At 43.0% G+C, this 22,003-nt stretch overlaps 1 protein-coding gene across 1 annotated transcript in view; it reads right to left on the bottom strand.

Moving 5' to 3' along the window:
* Positions 1–2,247: 2,247 nt before the first annotated feature.
* The window catches only part of LOC126471525 (dihydropyrimidine dehydrogenase [NADP(+)]), a 272,626-nt gene continuing 252,870 nt past the window's right edge, over positions 2,248–22,003 (bottom strand). The window contains exons 19-20 of the mRNA XM_050099748.1: positions 7,849–7,957; positions 2,248–2,749 (exon numbers count right to left, since the gene is read on the bottom strand). Of these exons, the coding sequence (XP_049955705.1) occupies positions 7,879–7,957 (79 nt within the window). The 3' untranslated portion in view covers positions 2,248–2,749; positions 7,849–7,878. The remainder of the gene's footprint in view (positions 2,750–7,848; positions 7,958–22,003) is intronic.

Genomic DNA, 22,003 nt, shown 5'->3' with positions numbered 1-22,003 from the left:
CAAAACTGTAATCCGGAAAAACGGGTACTCGGAATGGCAGACCAGACGCGCTCTCCGCCCCACCTCTACAGTACAGCGTGTGGAGATGGAAGAAGTCACGGAGGAAGAGATAGCCACTGCCTATATACCGTATACTGGCGCACTATCTGGGAAAATAGGACGAATATTGAGGAAACACCCAATAAAACACGAGCATATATACCAGATTCCGTGTCAGTGTGGGAAGACTTATATAGGACAGACAGTGCGCACCATGGAAGATCATTGCCGAGAACATCAGAGGCACACTCGACTTAGGTAGCCCAACAAGTCGGCGGTCGCAGAGCACTGTTTGTCCGAAAATCACGAAATGGACTACCAACATACCAGGGTCCTGGCACAGAGAGCGTCGTTAGAAAAAAAATGGTTCAAATGGCTGTGAGCACTATGGGACTTAACATCTATGGTCATCAGTCCCCTAGAACTTAGAACTACTTAAACCTAACTAACCTAAGGACAGCACACAACATCCAGCCATCACGAGGCAGAGAAAATCCCTGACCCCGCCGGGAATCGAACCCGGGAGCCCGGGCGTGGGAAGCGAGAACGCTACCGCACGACCACGAGATGCGGGCGAGCGTCGTTAGAGAGGCTATCGAAATTCGTACCAGGGACGGACTCATCAACCGAGATTGTGGCTATTATCTCAGCAAGGCATGGGAACCGGCATTGAGTCTAATTAAGAAGACGCTCAGCAAAGAAAAGGAACGGGTGACCAGGGCGGACGAGGCAGTTACACCGACGCCACCATAGACGCCGACGCCAGCCTCTCAGCGACCGCCGACGCGCGGCCGCGGGCGCGGACTGCGGTGAGGGGGAGGGGAATCGTCCGCCCTCAGAAGCTCAGTTCGTCAGCGCACCTGACGATGGCGACATGTCTGATCGCCGAAATGTTGCACCCGTTGGACACTATGGACCGGCAGTACACCAGTGGACTGTTTGGGCAAGAAATACGCCTGGAGAAACTGAAGAATCACAACTGATGATCTTGTTCACCGACTGTATCACGCGAATCGAGAAAATCATCTGCGAAGGGAAATTCAGAATAAGCGAAGACGCTACGGTCGCAGGTTCGAATCCTGCCTCGGGCATGGATGTGTGTGGTGTCCTTAGGTTAGTTAGGTTTAATTAGTTCTAAGTTCTAGGCGACTGATGACCTCAGAAGTTAAGTCGCATAGTGCTCAGAGCCAATAAGCGAAGAGGAATATTGTCATCAGGCATTGTCCTTCTTGATGACAATGCTCTGCCGCACGCTGCAGCTGCAAGAAAGATGCTCCTGCAGCTTTTTCGATGGAAAATGTTTGACCACCTGCCATAGAGCCCGCACTTGGTTTCCTCTGATTTTTATTCCTGTACTCACATGAACCGCTGGCTATGAGTACAGCATATTGACACAGACAACGAGCTGCACACCAGCTTATAGAATTGGCGGAAGCACACTTTGATGATGAAAAGGGCATTGGAAAGTTGGTATAGTGCTACGACAAATGTCGAAGTCGGAGAGTAGAGAAGTGGCTTGAAGATGTAACTATATGGTGCAAATAAAACGTTTCTGATTTTTTAAATACCGTTTCCATTTCGCGGCCTGTCGGATTTTGAAGAAAAAATAGCCCTCGTATTAGTCTCTGCTCCGAGAACAAAGAAAAATAAATGAAACCAGTTCTAAGGATACCATATGCAATATCAGAATAAGTAGGCAACCAACCCATGTACCTGTAATAGGCGGTCAAGTTGTCAGTTTTGTTATTTTATCCCGGAGAGGTAGAATACACTTTGAAGCGTGTATGATAGCGTCAAAGTGTCAAACATCTGGTCTTAGGAGAGGAAATGCTAAGAGAACGTCAGAGTTCTATGCTTTAACGAAGCGACAGTTTGTATAAGCTAGACGTTACCCATGCATTTTACCATTTTAGCAACATAACATTTTTTTTACGATTTAGACACCCTTCTTAGAATTTTCACTCGGTCTCACTTCCGAGACTGTTTCGGAGTACTGAAGGACCCACAGCAGCTGAATTTTGATCGCACATTGAGACGGAGCAAGCTAGGAGACGTTTGCGTAAGAGTCTAGAGTGGTTGGTCTGAGACCTGGATATGGATGTTTCAGCTTTATCAGTGCAGTCCCCAGGAATATTCCCTTTGTTCATAAGATGACATCTATTACGAATTTCCACAACCAATACATTCTTTATTTAATTTCTTACCAGACATACACTTGTATTACACTGTTTGTTTATAATACACACTATACGTTCACAAACTTTATTATATTTGAAACTGAAAGGAAAGAAAGATTTATGAAAAGGTTAAGATTTTTAAGAAGTTAATGAGCAAAATATTATTTTGAGCAGTTGTTGTTTCTTGAGTGATCAAACTTCTGTTTGGCACCACGTAGCATTTTTCACGATTTGAGCTGCCGATTTCTTAAATTTGCTTAACACATACTTTTTCATGTCACACTGCGCGAAACCAGATTCCGAGAGCCGGTATGGTTTTGTTTGTCGCAATTTCACGCTTGGAGACATGAAAGGAGATCCTTTCAGGAAGTTTTTGTTGCTTTGAAGAAAACTGTTATGGAATCTGAAAGCAGCCGCTGACAGTTCCTGGTAACGTGTGAAGTTCATTCGAAGACAACAGTACAGCAGCGCACTGTGGACATGGCAGCATGGTGGCCGACGTGCTGAACTTTCTCGCTTGTGAATCACGAAACCTGTAAAGGAAAGGAAAAATATTCAACAACTACTATTAACTTCACACGTAATATTTAGAGTATTTGTGCAGTATTAACTATTAGAGTATACTTTAGATGCATGGAAGCTACAGATAACAATTTTCTGTGGGTCAAGTAGTAGAGATATTTTCATCTTTAGAAAACAGTTGATAGTCCACTTATTACAGTGGCAATCGTTTTCATCATATGTCTCAAGACAAATTTTTCTGGATAAGGTTGGTTGGTTGTTTTTGGGGAAGGAGACCAGACAGCGTGGTCATCGGTCTCATCGGATTAGGGAAGGATGGGGAAGGAAGTCGGCCGTGCCATTTCAGACGAACCATCCCATCATTTGCCTGGAGTGATTTAGGGAAATCACGGAAAACCTAAATCAGGATGGCCGGACGCGGGATTGAACCGTCGTCCTCCCGAATGCGAGTCCAATGTCTAACCACTGCGCCACCTCGCTCGGTCTGGATAAGGAGACAGAACATTCAAAGTGATCAACAATGTTATGGGTGAGGTCCTGCAAGGCTCAGGGCTAGATCCTGCCCAGTACTTGTCTTTCACAAATGAAGTACTGAAGTTGGACTTATAGAAATTGTTTTTTTAATTGTTTTTAAGTGTTTTTTTGTTCCGCAGAGGACAATAATAGCCCAGCGAGCTTACCTAGTTTTGTTAACACCTCTTGTTGGCAGACCAAGGGTCTCAGACTGCGATGTCGTTGACATGTAGGGCTATCAACCTCAGGTGTCAAGTCTTGGCTTACCCACTGGCAGTAACTTACTTCACATCAGAAAGTAATTCGATAGAACTATCTCATTAAGGGACTTGGACCCTTCAAAATGAAGAGGACAGTCAGTCCTGTTTGTTTTTAAAACATTAGGCTAAAGGCTTAGAACCTATGACAGCTTAATATATCAGTGATTTTTATATTTTCAGAAGTGATACATGTGAAACTGAATTCTTGAAACATAAGTTAGGTTTGGAATTCAAAGTAAGGGAACAGCTAAAAATTGTTCAGGGATGAAAATCAAATATGAAAAGATAAATGGAATGTTGATTTTGAATCAAGAGAAGTATATTGATTGGCAGTTGGAAAGATTCAGTATCGCTGCAAAACTGTAAAAACTGATGTTGGAACTAAATTTGATTTTCTAAGTGAAAAAGAAAATAAAGTAGATGATGTTCCTTATCAAGCTCTAATAGGTAGTTCAATGTATTTGTCTATACTTACGAGAACAGATATTTCAATCAGTGTCAGCTATTTAAGCCAGTTGAATTAATTCATATTCTAACAAGGATTGAAAATGTGCTAGGAGAATTTTGAGATCTTTAAAGGAGGCTAGGGCTTATTGTCTGAAGTTTACTGAAGTAGATTTAGAATTATGTGGTTTTGTAGATCCAGAGCGGAAAAATTGGTCCCAAGGAAGGAAGTCATATATTGGTTTTATTTTTAAATTCTGTGGCTCTGTAATTTCATGGCAAAGTGCTAAGCAGAAACTGTTGCTGTCTCTAGCACAGAGGCTGGGTGTATGGCTCTTTCTGAGGCTTAACATGAGACAATTTATTTAAAGAATTTATTGCTTGAATTCAGAGGCTATAACAAGCGTGTAACTTTATTTAATGATGTTCAGAGTACATTAAATTTGTCTGTCATTCATTCAAATCATAAAATGTCACAGCATACTGATGTTAGTTAGATATAATTATACAAGCGAAGTTGTTTCTAACACAGCTGTAAAAACATTGTATTTACAAACAAGTGATATGCCAGTAGACATAATGACAAAGTGATAAAAAAAAAGACGAACATTATGAATTTATGAACTGTGTGTGTGGCCTTCAGTTTAGAGACTGCTTTGATGCAGCTCTCGATGCTACTCTATCCTCTGCAAGTTTCTTCATCTCCCAGTACCTACTGCAACCTACATCCTTCTGGATCTGCTTAGTGTATTCATCTCTTGGTCTCCCTCTACGATTTTTACCCTCCACGCTGCCCTCCAATACTAAACTGATGATCCCTTGATGCCTCAGAATATGCCCTACCAACCGATCCCTTCTTCTAGTCACGTTGTGCCACAAATTTCTCTTCTCTCCAATTCTATTCAAAACCTCCTCATTCGTTATGTGATCTACCCATCTAGTCTTCAGCATTCTTCTGTAGCACCACATTTCGAGAGCTTCTATTCTCTTCTTGTCTAAACTATTTATCGTCCACGTTTCACTTCCATACATGGCTACACTCCATACAAATACTTTCAGAAACGACTTTCTGACACTTAAATCTATATTCGATGTTAATAAATTTCTCTTCTTCAGAAACGCTTTCCTTGCCATTGCTAGTCTACATTTTATATCCTCTCTACCTCGACCATCATCAGTTATTTTGCTCCCCAAATAGCAAAACTCATTTACTACTTTAAGCGTCTCAAGTCCTTGTTAACTGTATGGACCAAGATATTTTTAAGATAATCATTTGAATGTTCTTATGTTAGCTTGTTGAGTTTAGTCAAAAGCATTCAGATGAAAGTCTGTGGACTCGTGTGAGCCATGATCTTTGTATGTCTTTGCTTTTATGTGCCATTAAATTTGCTTTGCTCATTCTCACTACGTGTCCACTCGACCGCCTGTCTGCTTGGCAGTGTGCACCTGCTGCTGCGTCATATATTGTCTTCGTCGTATAGAATGTCATGTAGCACACAATGCAGTATAAATGTGTGGTCTGATGAAGTGAGCAGTAGTAAGTTTATTAGTGTGCTCAATACACTTAGTTCACTGGCAGTATCCACATCCGATAGCACCCTTCCGCAGAAATTTCTGGAGAATGCTTTGCCTAAATTTCTGGAGGACGTTTCCTTGCAATTGTGCTGTAGTTTGTGGTTTCAGTATGATGATACTCCAGCGCACTTTCATCGTAGAGCCAGGCTATATCTCACAGAGAGCTTCAGGCAAAATGAAAATGGAAGGGGATGCCTAGTCTCTCGGTCAATGCACTCCCTTGACCTCATCTCTCTTGACTTTATCTTCTGGGGCTATGCAAAGTCCCTTATATACTCAGTACGAGTAGGAACAGCACCTGAGGTTTGATACTATCAGAGGGAAGAGCGGATATTACAGAGGATCAGACAAAACATTGTTCGTCATTGCACATTATGTAACGGTGCTGATGGTCGTCACATTGAACACTTGCTCTATAGTAGTAAAGCAGCAAATTCGGTTTACAGTATTTTATTGTACTCTACTGTCAATAAACGTTTTTGCAGACTAGAGTATTGCGGTGTTCCATTTAGCCTATCGAATGTGTAGAAAGTGCATAGTGCTTTAGAAACTTTATTTCACATTTCCGGCTATAGGTTCCTTGTTGCAAGATGTTCTGAATTTCATATACTACCATCTCCCAAAATTTTAAAACTACGTTCTGTAATACTCTGTATGTACCGCTTTCCCTCCTAAGAGTCAGCAGCCTATTTTCTCTGCTGTTGCGGCAGATATTTGCAATTTAATTTTTCCGACATGTAGCTGGAGTCAACCCAACCAAATACTCCTCATCACGTCTTTCATGCGACGTCCAGTGTCGACGGAAACGTCGGTTTATTTCTCGTTACGAACAAAATTGTTTACGCGCGCATTCGCTAAAGCGGTGCCAAATTAGTCTAGCGCGATATTCGTTTTATCGAAAAAGAAGTTTAAGAAGGTCTGAAACATGTGACTTCCAGATCAGATTCCTATCAGTACAAACACTTCGAGTTTAGAAATTCTGTTTCATTTATTGATTTACCCTCGTGTAGTGGACTCACCATAGATCTTTGTGATATTTCTTTAGTGATTATTCTCCAGCTGAAGACGCTGTTTCATTGTGCACTATTCCTAAGTTATTTAATGCAACACTTTACATTCTCTTAGTTAGATAGGATGAAAAGCAGATACTAACAGGGCTTCTGATACCATAACATCTGAGCTTCTCTAGGAGAATACGAGGACTATTCCGAAAGTAAGGTCCAATAGGTCGCGAATTGGAAGCCAATCTGAGAATTGAAAATGTTTTATTTGCTACAGTTACCTACACCTTCCAGCTACTTTTCTATGTAGTCGCCGCTCCAACTTACACATTTGTCCTAGCTTAGTACCACCTTTCCAGTACCCCTCTCACAGAAGGCAGCCGCCTTTGTTTTCCGCCAATTCTCTACGCTTGTCTACAGCTCATTCACTGTGCCAAGAAGTTGTCTTCAAAACCGGCGGTTCATGTGAGCGGTGATAAAACTCAGGGGCATCCAGTTACGGGCTGTAATGTGGATGATCAAACACTTCCCATCGAAAACGCTGCAGGAGCAGCTTCATTGCCCCTGCCGAGTGCGGTCGAGAATTGCCATGAAGAAGGAACTGCATGACAGTTGTGTTATGTGGGCTGCATGACATCAGGCGTAATCTCTCACTTGGCCTTCATACTTTGCGGAAGACACTGTTTAACTAGGCGTCTTTATGTGCACACTGTGCACTCCGAATTGAAAAAAGCGACTTTACGCGATCGACAGGTATACTAGAGGCATTGCCCAATACATCTCTGCAAAGCTTTATCGGATTTTCACTGTGGTTTCCCTTTCGCGCCCGATCGGACCTTACTTTCCGAATAGCCATCGTATTATGAACTGCACATTTGACTGCTTTGGACAAGTCACAGAAAGTAACAGTTGGCAACATTCTTTTTCATTTAAATTTTGTAGAGTATGAACTGTGAATGGAAAAATAAGGTGATTTGTGGAGAGACCCTTTTGAAATCCAAATTGAGACAGACTAAATGATTTATGAAATATGTATATTATAAAACTTTCATGTTTTTGTAGTTGCTTCGAAATGGAGGTAGTAGTAAGACTGGTTAGAGATTATTAATGTCTTGCTCACAAACTTTCTTGCAAAGGTGGTCTGAAAATAAAAGTCAGCATTTAAGGAATTCTTGTAGGAGACCATTAGAGAACTACCCACGTTTATACGGCTCCCCAGAAACGAACGGAAAATTTAGTAGAGAAACCTACTGAGACACGAGACATAACTTGAATTAGCAAGTGGCTTAACTATGCTGTAAATACAAAGGCGATTACCTGCTGTAAGGACTGCGATGCACCAATTTGTCAGTACACTGGCTCGAGTGTCCCGTTTGCGAAAGGCACACCACGCTTGATTATGTGCGGTGTTGTCCTCGGAACCATGCTGCAAAAGACAAGTAACATTCACGTCAGGCACTTTATTTTGTCGCAGTAAATTTCTATAACTTACAACCAGCTAAGGTAAGCAATAGAGACGGCTCTAGCCTATATCTAGCTATAGCCACGTTGCGAGCACTACCTTGACGCCACCACATCTAATTTTAAAGTTAGACTAACCACCTAATCCAGCTCTAGTACTGAAAAATATACTGAGATATTAATTTTTTTTAGGATTTATTTGGAAACACTTTTTGTAGAACCTACGTTTATTAACACACAAAAAACACTGAAACATATGATTAATCAATTAAAAAAAAAAGTTTACGGAAAATCTACTTTCCGAACTTGAGTACTCACAAAATCCTAGGCAGTGTCAGTACTTTCAAATCAACTTACAGCAGGGCCCAATGAAATAAGTGAGTTGCAAGCGTTTAGCAGCTGTTGTTGTTTGTTTAGGGCGGTCAATATCGTGGTTATCAACGCCCAGTTTAGAAGCCTGTCACTAATATGAAACGGATCTGTTAATCATGATTGTATGTGAAATAAAATTAGTAACAGATAGCTTTGTGTACAAATTAATAGTTAGCCTAGTGGTGGATCATGCATTCAGCCTTGAACGACCCTCCTGAGCCGATGCCCGGGTGCAGAGCACACTTTGCACCCTCTGGTAGGGTCGCCATTGTTGAGGAATTTGCCAGAACGATGACGCTTTAACGTCTGAGCGATGGCGGGAGGCTATAGACGGAACGGTTGTTCAGTTGGACAAGGACTGAGAAGGAAATCGAGCGTGGCTTACCCTGTGGGAGTGAGTTAGGAAAATCACGGAAAATATAAGTGTGGACGGCGGCTGGTTGGTAACTTTATGCACAACGCGACGGTGCCAGCTGGACAATTCGTCACTTTTCCCTTCCCAGCTGAATCTTTATCCGTGGCATGTTATTTCAAAAGTCGAATCAAAGATCATTCCTCACCCTCAGAATATCTTGAACCGTTTACCCAGCGAGTTGGTGCAGTGGCTGAGATGTTGGATTAAGATGCTCTATTTGCCAGTGGAACAGGAAAGCAAATGGCAAGTAGTGGACAGGGTACCCTCCGCCACGCACAGTACGGTGGCTTGCGGAGTATGTATGTAGAACTAGACGTAGATGTAGAAGACTGGGATTGAAATCCCCATCCAGCCATTCAGATTTAGGCTTTCCTTGGTTTCCCTAAATCGCTCAAGGAAAATGTCATGATGGTTACTTTGGAAAGGACTCTATTCCCTTTCAAAACCGTGTACAATACAAGTTTGTGCTCCGTCTTCTAAACGTAATTGTCGATGGGACGTTCTTTCTTTCCTTCCTTCCTTCCTTCCTTCTTCTTTTTTTTAAATACTGGATGTATTAATTTGCGCATTACACTCCGTAGATACGTTCCATTGCTCAGATGAGCCACACATAAATGTGTGCTTCGTGTGTCAATGTGTACTGGAGATTTAGAAAGCTTTTTATTACGCGAGATATTACAGATTTCCTTAGGCTGCACTTTATTGATGTTGATTATTCATATAACATGCATGATATATCGAAATACTCATTCCATTATCATATGTTTTTGGGGAACAAACCATATCCACATAAATTCAATGAAATACGTCCTTGCAAGGATTGCTGATAACCTGCGGTATCCCGCAATACCACTTTTCCATGTAGGTAAAATCACGTTAAGTTAGGTGAAAACTTTTTATTTTGTTTTACAGCAGATACGAAACTGAAACTGAACGCTATGCCTATATTCACATTGAATTTCACTTGACCCACTCTGGTTCCCATTGCCCACTGTGACCTACTCTAGTTCCGGTTGCCCGACTGACGTGCGATCAGCACCACTCAAGTCCTGCCCGTGATTCATCTCTAGGCACCAGCACTAGATATTCTTCATAACGAAGACTGGAGTGCTTCCTGCTTGAGACAAGTGCACCATCTCAATTGCACTTTTACAATGCCTCTCATACTCTACGCAGTCGGATAGGACAGGCTGTTCGAGACTTATTATAGAAAAAAGGTGGGCGTATTGCGGGAGAGATTCCGATTTGGGAATATTTGGCAGGGGTTTCCAGTTCTGGCATTTGCCTTACAAGCAAGCGAAATTTACACAAGAAAACTGTTAGATACCAGGGTGATCAAATTATTTTAATTTGTTACTGGGGCAACAGTGTACTTGTCATCCAAGTGCGTGTGCGTGCGTGTGTATGTGTGTTTGTGTGTGTGTGTGTGTAGCTATTTAGGTGGATGAAAAAAATCGATGGCTTGTTAGACGAGTCCTGAAGCGTCCTGCCCTCCCAGAGCATGATGGTGGAAGTGATATGCAGCTTCGAAGCTGGTATAGTGCGTGTCAGTTTGAGGCGGGGGTTTATTGGATGAGCATATTTTTTACCTTGTTGGTTTTATACACGTGTCACGGAGAAAAGTCAGCAACGAAGTGTGTGCTTTTCAGCCACACAGAAATTTTTTATTACAATGAATACACCAGGTGTAAAAGTATGAAACCGAAATTTCCCTATAGAAGGTGCTAGCCGTCAGTGTAGGGCCCGTGAGACCGCGTCTGCAGCACTATTTGCTTCCTGCAACGGCTGACGACGAATGTCAACACACAGTAACCCAAGTTCCAGACACCGGTATCTGTTTCAAAGCCATAAACATGTCGAGTTTTTTTGCCTACGAACCACAATTTGTGGACAGCATTGGTTTTCTCTTATCATTTGAAGAAAACTGCTGCAGAATCGCATCGAATGTTTGTCGAAGCTTTCGGCGAACGCGCTCCAGGGAAAACACAGTGTTTCGAGTGGTTCAAAAAATTCAAAAGATTTTGACGTGAGAAACGACTAGAGTGGGAAACCACCGAAAAAGTTCGAAGACAACGAATTGCAGGCCTTATTGGATGACGATGATACTCAAGCTCAACAGGAACTCGCGGAACAACTGAATGTGACGCAGAAAGCCGTTTCTCTTCGGTTGAATGCTATGGGAAAGATGCAGAAAGTGGGAAAATGGGTTCCGCATGAACTGAATGAAAGACAGCAAACACATCGAAAGACTACTTGTGAAATGCTGCTCACCAGACACAAAATAAAGTCGTTTCTCCATCGAATACTGACAGGTGATGAGGAATGGATCCTCAGCGTCGTAAATCATGGGTGAATCCAGGCAAACCATCGACATCCACTGCAAGACCAAATCGCTTTGGAAAGAAGTCAATGCTCTGTGTTTGGTAGGATCAGAAGGGTGTCATCTATTATACGCTGCTAAAACCTGGTGAAACCGATAACGCTGCTCGCTCCCAACAACAAATTATCGATTCAAATCGAGCATTACGTGAAAAACGACCAGAATATGGAAAAAGGCAACACAAAGCCATATTGCTCCATGGTAACGCCCCATCAAACACAGCAAAACAGGTCAGGAAAACGATCGAGGCGTTCAGTTGGGAAATACTAGGGCATGAGGTTTACTCTTCAGACTTGGCTCCGTCCGATTATCATCTATTTGCATTACTGAGACACGCTCTCACTGAACAACGTTTCAGTTCGTATGAATACGTTGAACAACGCTTCAATTCATATGAATATGTACAAAAATGGCTCGCTGACTGGTTCGCTTCAAAAGAAGAACTGTATTTTGGCGTGGCATTCATAGCCTACGGAGAGATGGGAGAAATCTATAAATGGCAATGGAGATTATTTTTAGTAAAATATTGTTTATCAGTTTCAAACAACAGACGTGTAGTTATTGCAACCAAATTCCGGTTTCATTCTTCTACACCTCTTAAAGTATTTAAAAAGCTATAAATATTGATGTAGTATTTTGGAAATTTATGATCTCGGTTGGATGATGAGGATGATGATAAAGACTACTGTGGTGTCACCGCCAGACACCACACTTGCTAGGTGGTAGTTTTAAATCGGCCGCGGTCCATTAGTACATGTCGGACCCGCGTGTCGCCACTGTCAGTGATCGCAGACCGAGCGCCACCACACGGCAGGTCTCGAGAGACTTACTAGCACTCGCCCCAGTTGTACGGACGACTTTGCTAGCGACTACACTGACGAAACCTCGCTCCTTGGCCGAGCAGATAGTTAGAATAGCCTTCAGCTAAGTCCATGGCTACGACCTAGCAAGGCGCCATTAGCCTTACACAGCTTGTATCTAAAGAGTCTCACTTGTATCGTCAAGAGCGATGTACAACAAGGATGGATTAAAGTTAAGTATTCCAGAAGCTACGTACTTTTCTTTATAGCATTCATTACGTATCCTGTTTCAGACCTCACGCCATCCTTCGTGAGCTTATAGCGTGCATTGCGGTCTCCTCAAACCACACTGTGTCGGCACTTCTGTCGACACATCAACTACCATTGTGATCTTCGTAGAGTTGATACATGTACACTGAGGGGACGAAAGTCATCGGATAGGGATGGCACTTATCCAGATGGCAGTAGTATCGCGTACACAAGTTACATAAGGGCAGTGCATTGGCAAAGCTGTCATTTGTAATCAGGAGATTCACACGAAAAGGTTTCCGACTTGATTACAGCCACACGACGGGATTTAACAGATTTTGAACGCGGAATGGTGGTTGCAGCTAGACGCGTCGGACATTCCATTTCGGAAATCGTTAGGGAATTAAATATTCCGAGATCCACAGAGTAATGAGTGTACCGAAAATACCAAATTTTTAAGGCAATACCTCTCACCATGGACAACGCAGTGGCCGACGTCCTACACTTAATGACTGGGAGCAGCGGCGTTTGCGTAGAGTTGTCAGTGCTAACAGACAAGCAACACTGCATCAGATAACGGCAGAAATCAATATGGGACGTAACCGTTATGGCAGTCCGGCGAAATATGGCGTTAATGGGCTATGGCAGCAGATGACCGGCGCGAGTGCCTTTGCTTACCGCAAAGCCTCTCCTGGGCTCGTGACCATATCGGTTGGACCCTAGACGACTGGAAAACCGTGGCCTGGTCAGATGAGTCCCGATTTCAGCTGGTAAGAGCCGATGGTGGGGTTCGAGTGTGGCGCAGACCCCACGAAGCCATGGACCCAAAATGTCAACAAGGTACTGTGGAAGCTGGTGGTGGCTCCATAATGGTATGGGCTGTGTTTAGATGGAATGGACTGGATCATCTGGTCTAACTGAACCGATCACTGACTGGAAATGACTATGTTCAGCTATTTGGAGACCATTTCCAACCATTGGTGGACTTAACCTTCGCAAACAACGATGTCATGTCACTGGGCCACAATTGTTCTAGATTGAATTGAAGAACATTCTAGACAATTCGAGCAAATGATTTGACCATCCAAATCGCCCGACGTGAATCCCATCGAAGATTTATGGGACATAATCGAGAGATCAGTTTGTGCACAAAATCCTGCACCGGCAACACTTTCGCAACTGTGAACGGCTATAGAGGTAACATGGCTCAGTATTTCTGCAGGAGACTTCCTACAACTTGTTGAGTCCCTGTCACGTCGGGTTGCTGCACTACGCTGGGTAAAAAGAGATCCGGCAAGAAATAAGTGTCCAAGGAATAGAAAAGCAACTGAAATCACTCAACAGAGGAAAGAGCACTGGACCTGACGGGATATCAATTCGATTCTACACAGAGTACGCGAAAGAATTTTCCCCCCTTCTAACAGCCGTGTACCGCAAGTCTCTAGAGGAACGGAAGGTTCCAAATGATTGGAAAAGAGCACAGGTAGTTCCAGTTTTCAAGAAGGGTCGTCGAGCAGATGCGCAAAACTATAGGCCTATATTTCTGGCATCGATCTGTTGTAGAATTTTAGAACATGTTTTTTGCTCGCGTATCATGTCATTTCTGGAAACCCAGAATCTACTCTGTAGGAATCAACATGGATTCCGGAAACAGCGATCGTGTGAGACCCAACTCGCTTTATTTGTTCATGAGACCCAGAAAATATTAGATACAGGCTCACAGGTAGATGCCATTTTCCTTGACTTCCGGAAAGCGTTCGATACAGTTCCGCATTGTTGCCTGATAAACAAAGTAAGAGTCTTCGGAATATCAGACCAGCTGTGTGGCTGGATTGAAGAGTTTTTAGCAAACAGAACACAGCACGTTGTTCTCAATGGAGAGACGTCTACAGACGTTAAAGTAACCTCTGGCGTGCCACAAGGGAGTGTTATGGGACCATTGATTTTCACAATATATATAAATTGTGTGGGAAGTTCCATGCGGCTTTTCGCGGATAATGCTGTAGTACACAGAGAAGTTGCAGCATCAGAAAATTGCAGCGAAATGCAGGAAGATCTGCAGCGGATAGGTACTTGGTGCAGGGAGTGGCAACTGACCCTTAACATAGACAAATATAATGTATTGCGAATACATAGAAAGAAGGCTCCTTTATTTTATGATTATATGATAGCGGAACAAACACTGGTAACAGTTACTTCCGTAAAATATCTGGGAGTATGCGTACGGAACGATTTGAAGTGGAATGATCATATAAAATTAATTGTTGGTAAAGCGGGTGCCAGGTTGAGATTCATTGGGAGAGTCCTTAGAAAATGTAGTTCATCAACAAAGGAGGTGGCTCACAAAACACTCGTTCGACCTATACTTGAGTATTGCTCATCAGTGTGGGATCCGTACCAGGTCGGGTTGACGGAGGAGATAGAGAAGATCCAAAGAAGAGCGGCGCGTTTCGTCACAGGGTTATTTGGTAAGCGTGATAGCGTTACGGAGATGTTTAGCAAACTCTAGTGGCAGAGTCTGCAGGAGAGGCGGTCTGCATCGCGGTGTAGCTTGCTCGCCAGGTTTCGAGAGGGTGCGTTTCTGGATAAGGTATCGAATATATTGCTTCCCCCTACTTATACCTTCCGAGGAGATCACGAATGTAAAATCAGAGAGACTCGAGCGCGCACGGGGGCTTTCCGGCCGTCGTTCTTCCCGCGAACCATACGCGACTGGAACAGGAAAGGGAGGTAATGACAGTGGCACGTAAAGTGCCCTCCGCCACACACCGTTGGGTGGCTTGCGGAGTCTAAATGTAGATGTAGATGTAGATGTAAAATTAGGGAGTATCCTGTGACTTTTGGCACCACAGCGTATATTGGGTAGGTCGATGTTGGCTCTGTCCATTGCTGGACTGGTACACTTCTTGTGTCATTCATAATTGATTTACAGTGATTACTATCTGAATTCTATTCCTGTCATTTAATAAAATGTTTAACGCTTGAAATAAGTACCGACAGTGATTGTTACGGTTAAGTAGTCTACTTTCATAGTAATTCCATCTCTTTACTAGAGGCTGCTTTGCATATGATTTTTTCCGTAGTTTATCTGGGTCCATGATGAGTAAAGGTCCTGAGAGAGGCACAGGGCAATGACTTGGTGTCCGGTTGGGTCCTCCTGGGAGGTTCGACTTGGCGTTGTGAGGAGAAAGGGACTGGGCTGACACGATGAGTCTACTAATGGTTGGTACACGCCTTAACACAAGCATTCTTTGGGCCGGGCGTCTGGGCACTGCGTTCTGGAATTTTTCACACAAGGCACCCTGTGCAGTTTGGGGTCCATGCCTACCTTCACAGAAGTCATATGACATAGCGTGATGAACACCTGCACTCACACAGAGAATCGTACGAATAAAACGGAGAATGTACTTTATTCTCCGCATTTCAGAGAACGTTCTAAGGTTCGCATGAATAAAGTGAGTCGGAGAATATACTTCACCTGAGAATGTTCTCAGCTTAAGTAAAAGGGTGGGGGAAGTTGCTCAAGGCGAAGAACTTTCTCTGATTTCGTATGAATAAAATTAGAGAAGTTCCTCACAAGTGGGGAACAGTCCCTGTTTTTGACGTGAGGTCTGTAGAATACTTCGAGCTGAGTAAGTTCTGTTGAGGTTAAGTTTTACCTAGTTTGTTTTTTAGTAAAAATGGCAAAATTTATATCACTCCGAAGGCAAAAAAGACCTACGTAGCCCGACGAAATACTAAAGTGAGAAAGTGTAGAAGTTCATACTGGCTTAACATTAAAAACATTATTTGGCTGGCAAACTTCCTTCCCGAAAATAATGAAAGAAGAGGGCGGCAACTTTTCAAACGGAGGAAAAATGAAACAATTTTTGTGCTGTTTAGCAGACCCAGGTTTGTAGACTGGTGTAGGAGATGTATACACCAAACAACTGTGTCACTGACGTTTTCAGATGTTCATCATCATGTTTTGTCACAGCATAAACCTTATATTTTGTTATGTTAGAAATAAATAAGTGGATCAGAAAAATTAATAATTGGCATATTACAAACCTAGCGATCTGTTTCTCGTAACAAAACTGACCGAGCGACCACTTAAGTACTTGACGCGCGAACCGTGGCACAAACTCATTGTTCCAGCTTCAATCCTTATCGAAGGATCATTATACGTCACATTTAACAAAAATTATCTCGTGTTAAAAATCTCCGACAGGGTTCAGGTTTCGAGAAGGCTAGATGAAAATGTCTTAAGATTTCGTTCGCATAATGTGTTCACCTAACTTCAATAACGAAAAAGTTTCCCATACGTCGATCGCCAGAGAATACATTTTCGTAAACTGTCCTTGATCGTCTTAATAATTTGCTGCCGCACATAAAAGAAAACCCGAAACGTAATGCAACTCTTCCAGAACACATTGATGCCGATTCCATATTTTTGCATTGAATAGTTTGCCCTGTTTGAGTGAGATTAATGGAATCTAAGACTATCCATGGGCTCTGTGCCAGTCGCGGCAGACGAGACACACCGAGAACTTTCTCAAGGAGGGGACGTCATGACAAAGAACTCCCTCGTCAGAGATTATGCTTGGAATTTTTTTTCTATACGAAACTGAGAACCTTTTCAGAATATGTATTTTGCTCTGAGAATCTTATCCTGAGAATATTTTCTTTCTTTTTTTTCATAAAAGGCACAGTCTTAGTTATTAGAACCAGTGCCGTGTGGCCAAAACACATTTCAAAGGAACTTTGTTTTGCACCGACGCCGGCCAGGATGGCCGAGCGGTTCTAGGCGCTATAGCCTGGAACCGCGCGACCGCTGCGGTCGCAGGTTCGAATCCTGCCTTGGGTATGGATGTGTGTGATGTCCTTAGGTTAGTTAGGTTTAAGTAGTTCTAAGCTCTAGGGGACTGATGACCTCAGAAGTTAAGTCCCATAGTGCTCAGAGCCATTTGAACCATATTGCACCGACGGGTAGTCTTTCGAGAACGCTGTGTAAGGGGAAATCAGTAACAAATAGAGATCTCTGCATTCCGTAAGAAGCAAAAGAGCTGGATTGAGTTCAGGAATTCTTTTCTGGTTGTAAATCAATGGACCAATTTTCTGGCTTCGCTTCACGTGGGGTGAACGCAATCTTGCCTAAAAAGTCACAAGCGGGCTCTACATTGGTTAATCTTAAAAAATAGCAGAGAAGAGGAAGTCAGGGCACCACTTTCCGAGAAATACGATGTGGAGATTAGATATTTCCTGAAGTGGAAAACTTATCTGAGGAGTGGTAATACAGCTTACAAGGGAACCTCCCCATCGCACCCCCCTCAGATTTAGTTATAAGTTGGCACAGTGGATAGGCCTTGAAAAACTGAACACAGATAAATTGAGAAAACAGGAAGAAGTTGTGTAGAACTGTGAAAAAATAAGCAAAATATACAAACTGAGTAGTTCAAGGGAAGATAAGCAACAATAAGGACGGTTGGAACGCAGGAGCGCCGTGGTCTCGTAGTAACGCGAGCAGCTGCGGAACGAAAGGTCCTAGGTTCAAATCTTCCATCAAGTGTAAATTATAATTTTTTATTTTCAGTTTATGTGACAAACTCTTATGTTTTCATCACTTTTTTGGGAGTGATTATCACATCCACAAGAAAACCTAAATCGGGCAAGGTAGAAGCATCTTTTTACCCATTCGCCAAGTGTACAAGTTAGGTGGGTCGACAACATATTCCTGTCATGTGACGCACATGCCGTCACCAGTGTCGTATAGAATATATCAGATGTGTTTTCCTGTGGAAGAATCGGTTGACCTATGACCTTACGATCAAATGTCTTCTGTTCCCATTGAAGAGGCACGTCCTTTCGTCTACTAATCGCACGGTTTTGCAGTGCGGTCGCAAAACAGAGACACTAAACTTATTACAGTGAACAGAGATGTCAATCAACGAACGGACAGATAATAACTATGCAAAAATAAAGAAAGTAAAATTTTCAGTCGAGGGACGACTTGAACCAAGGATCTCTCGTTCAGCAGCTGCTCACGCCACCAAGGGACCACGGCGCTTCTAAGCACACTTCGTCCATGATGTTGCTTATGTGGCCCATGGACTACTCAGTTTGTATATTTTGCTTATTGTTTCACAGTTCCACACTTCTTCCTGTTTTCTCAATTGATCTGTGTTCAGTTTATCAAGGCCTATCCACTGTGCCAACTTATAACTAAATCTGAGGGGGGTGCGATGGGGAGGTTCCCTTGTTAGGATCGTCTGAGAACTTCGTGCATCGGAATGAAACGATCGGTTAACGTTATAAAACTTTTGCTACGAGGGGCGTGTGTTGTCTTATTGACAAAAACAGCAGTAGCCAGCATTTTTCGGAGCCTTTTTCACTGACCCATGGGAACTGGGGTGGGCATGTAGAGAGGAGAAAATCTCGGTGCTGGTAGAGAACACTTCGGCTGGGGACTCGGAACGATGCGCTTCAGCTGCGGACACAGAATGATACGCTTGATCTGGGGACACGGAAGTAAGCGCGGCATCTGCAGACGTAGGGAAGTGCTGTACTAGCGACCAACAGCTGATGTGTTGCAGTCCGTAGCAGATGACGGCCCCCACAACGTGCCACGCCACTGAGTGCAGAATGTGTTGAGAAGCCGCAGCTTGGGCGAGTAAGATGTGAGAATTACCGGAAACTGATAGTCGTGTTGTTAGGATCGATTACGTTCTGCAAATCTTATCCTTTCCTCGAGTGACTGAAGGCTCATTCGAGTCTTGATCACTGATGTTATTTGTTTGTGGTATTTTCCGATTCTTCTGGCAGATTCAATCACTGTGTGTCCACTGCGGATTTGTCATCCCATAACTCATTGGCAGATTCCGGTTTTATCCTATTCACCTAAACTATCCAGTCTTTACCGTGACATTCAAGTGTTAGATTAGAGCCGTCCCATGTCAGTAATTGGCAGTTTTCGTATTGTCTGCACTTGTTGAGATCGAAAAAAATCTTGTAATGACTTCTTATTCATGCATATGTTAGCAGGGAGCTTTACAACAAACAGGAATTAATATGGACCATTGTTTTATTTCACAGTTAGATGATCACCCTGTTTGCCACCTCTGTCCTAGTAGTTATCCGTTGCACGACATCTTTTATTAAATGTGTATGAGTGCATGGAGAGTGACCTGACTATCGGCCAGTCCAGAAGATATGGACCATTTCGATATCCACACGGGTATGTCTAAAGCTCAGCTGTACTCTCACAGGCGGTGTTGTAGTCCGAAACGAGACTATTGCCTGGAGCTCGGTGATCAACTTTGGATCGATACTGCGGAGGAATGGACACATGAGTAGGAAGGTGGAAGCAGAATGAGGATTCGGAGCTAATATAGTGGATGTGAGTTGGAGGAATGAGTTTGCTGGGGGGGGGGGGGGGGGGCATATTTGAGGGTTGAAGTTGTAAGTAGGCTGTTTAGGTTTTTATGTTGGTAACGCCACGTAGCGCTCTATATGAAAATCACTGACTGTGCTGTGTGAAGTCTGTGGCTGGTTTGCGTTGTTGGAATATTTGCTATTGTAGTGTTGGGCAGTTGGAATATTTGCTATTGTAGTGTTGGGCAGTTGGATGTGAACAGCGCGTAGCGTTGCACAGTTGGAGGTGAGCCGCCAGCAGTGGTGGATGTGGGGAGAGAGATGGCAGAATTTTAAGAGAGACAATCAGGACGTGTGTCCATCAGAAAGAGTAAATTTGTAATATTGGATGTCATGAACTGATATATATATATATATATATATATATATATATATATATATATATATATATATATATATATATATATGATGACTTTTGAACATTATTAAGGTAAATACATTGTTTGTTCTCTATGAAAATCTTTCATTTGCTAACTATGCCTATCTGTAGTTAGTACTTTCAGTAGTTAGAATCTTTTATTCAGCTGGCAGTATTGGCGCACGCTGTATTGCAGTAGTTTGAGTAACGATTTTTGTGAGGTAAGTGATTCATGAAAGTAATAGGTTATTGTTAGTGAGGACCATTCTTTTGTAGGGATTATTGAAACTCAGATTGCGTTGCGCTAAAAAAATATTGTGTGTCAGTTTAGTGATGATCAGAATAAGTAAAGAGATAAATGTCTGGGTAAGTTCAGTTTTGCTCAGCTGTTTGAAAATCAAATAACGTAAGAGGTTTATCAGCACAGTAATTCATTAATTTTTCTAAGGGGATGTTTCATAAAGTGAAGGCAAAATATCTTGCCACGCCTGCAGAGGGGACAAGATGAGGCTGGATGGGGTTCTGCTATGCACAGTAGAATGGGAGTAGGATTAGACAAGGACTATAGACACGTGAAAAGGAAATGGAGTCTGTCGCGAAAGAATTTAGATGAAATTCATAACAGGCGGCCAGCGTGACTTGTTGAAGGGTATAGGTGGACTCAAAGGTCTGGATATTTTGCAGATCGATGTTAACAAAATGAATATCTTCGGCATCATGAGTGCTTAGTATCCTCGCCAGACTCGAATATCACGACGGAAATTGACGCACCAGCGTTGGCCATCCACGGGTGGCATGGATTTCGTGTCAGTTGGGAAGACCGTCTGGCAGCAAACGTGCGAGGAACGTGTGCGCACTTCCTAATCCAGTTGTGTCGATTTTTCCGATGCTTTTCAATTGCCGACGTTATTTTCGCATTTAGCTACTCACTTGCTCTTGGTTTTTCTCTCGGTTTGCTATCGTGGCTTAGTTTGTGCGCTATTGACGATTTTGCGCTTTCGTGTTTTGGAATACTCTCGGTTGGTCCTTTCGGGTTTGTGCACTATCCTCGCCGTCGACCACTAGATCCTAAAGGCCACATGGTAATCCCACATCTGGGTAGTGCGTTACTGCAGAATGGTTTGGATGGAGTGTCGTATCGAGAGGGCAGATGGGGACAGCAACTCAGAATTTTTGGAGGAAACGTTGCCTTACATTAATGGGGGAAGGTAGGGTCGTATTGGTAACAGATATTATATTGGGGTGGGGATTGCAGGTTGAGAAATTGTTCCATGGGGGATCTGACTTTGCAATGGGGACAAGGGGGCAATTTGTAGAATCGTAGGTCAGATGGTCCCTGTACGTTAAGGATTTCAGACAACTGTGTGGTTTGGTCAGGAAGATTCAGCGTTATGTCTCTGGTAGTAAATCAGTAATTGGGTAAATTAGTAATTGGGTAATCGATAAAAAGGCTTCTGAGAGTATGTTGACAAATGTGGGACTAGGGCTACTGCAGATGAGAAGGCTCTTTGGAACTGGAAATTGAGGTTGTGTCGAGTTCTCACTCAGCCTCCTCTGCTGTTATCTGAGCATCAACTCTCTTCATTAGAACAACCATGAGGTAGGGGTTCTTCGTTACAGGAGAACTGAGTGGGCACAAAGATTAAGGGTGAATGAAGGTTACAGCAGGAAGTTTTTACAACAAGAGAGAATAGAAAATCAGTTGCATCAATTCCCCATACTATTAGCTTTTGGTGCCTTCCTCTGTATCCGATGTCTCTAACGGACCACTGTGTGGTGACGTTCGATTGGGAGGTAACTAATTCGAGCTTTCACCACCAGTATTTGGCCGCCAAGGGGAGGAGAGGTGGTGGCATAACGTTCCTGTCCACCAAACGTTGGACGAATGTCTCGGATTAAAGTCCCAACCTCTCTGCAGTGTCTCATGAAGTGAGGCCGTGTTATACTGTTAATGGTGGTCCTTCTGTCAGATGGGAAAGTTAAGCTAGGTAGTCCGCTTGGTGCTGTTCAAGAGGAGTAAGTTATGT

Source organism: Schistocerca serialis, chromosome 3 (assembly GCF_023864345.2).
Source record: "Schistocerca serialis cubense isolate TAMUIC-IGC-003099 chromosome 3, iqSchSeri2.2, whole genome shotgun sequence".
Taxonomy (NCBI): Eukaryota; Metazoa; Arthropoda; class Insecta; order Orthoptera; family Acrididae; genus Schistocerca; species Schistocerca serialis.
The sequence above is the reverse complement of the archived record's forward strand: the minus strand, read 5'-3'. Positions and strand labels throughout refer to the sequence as shown.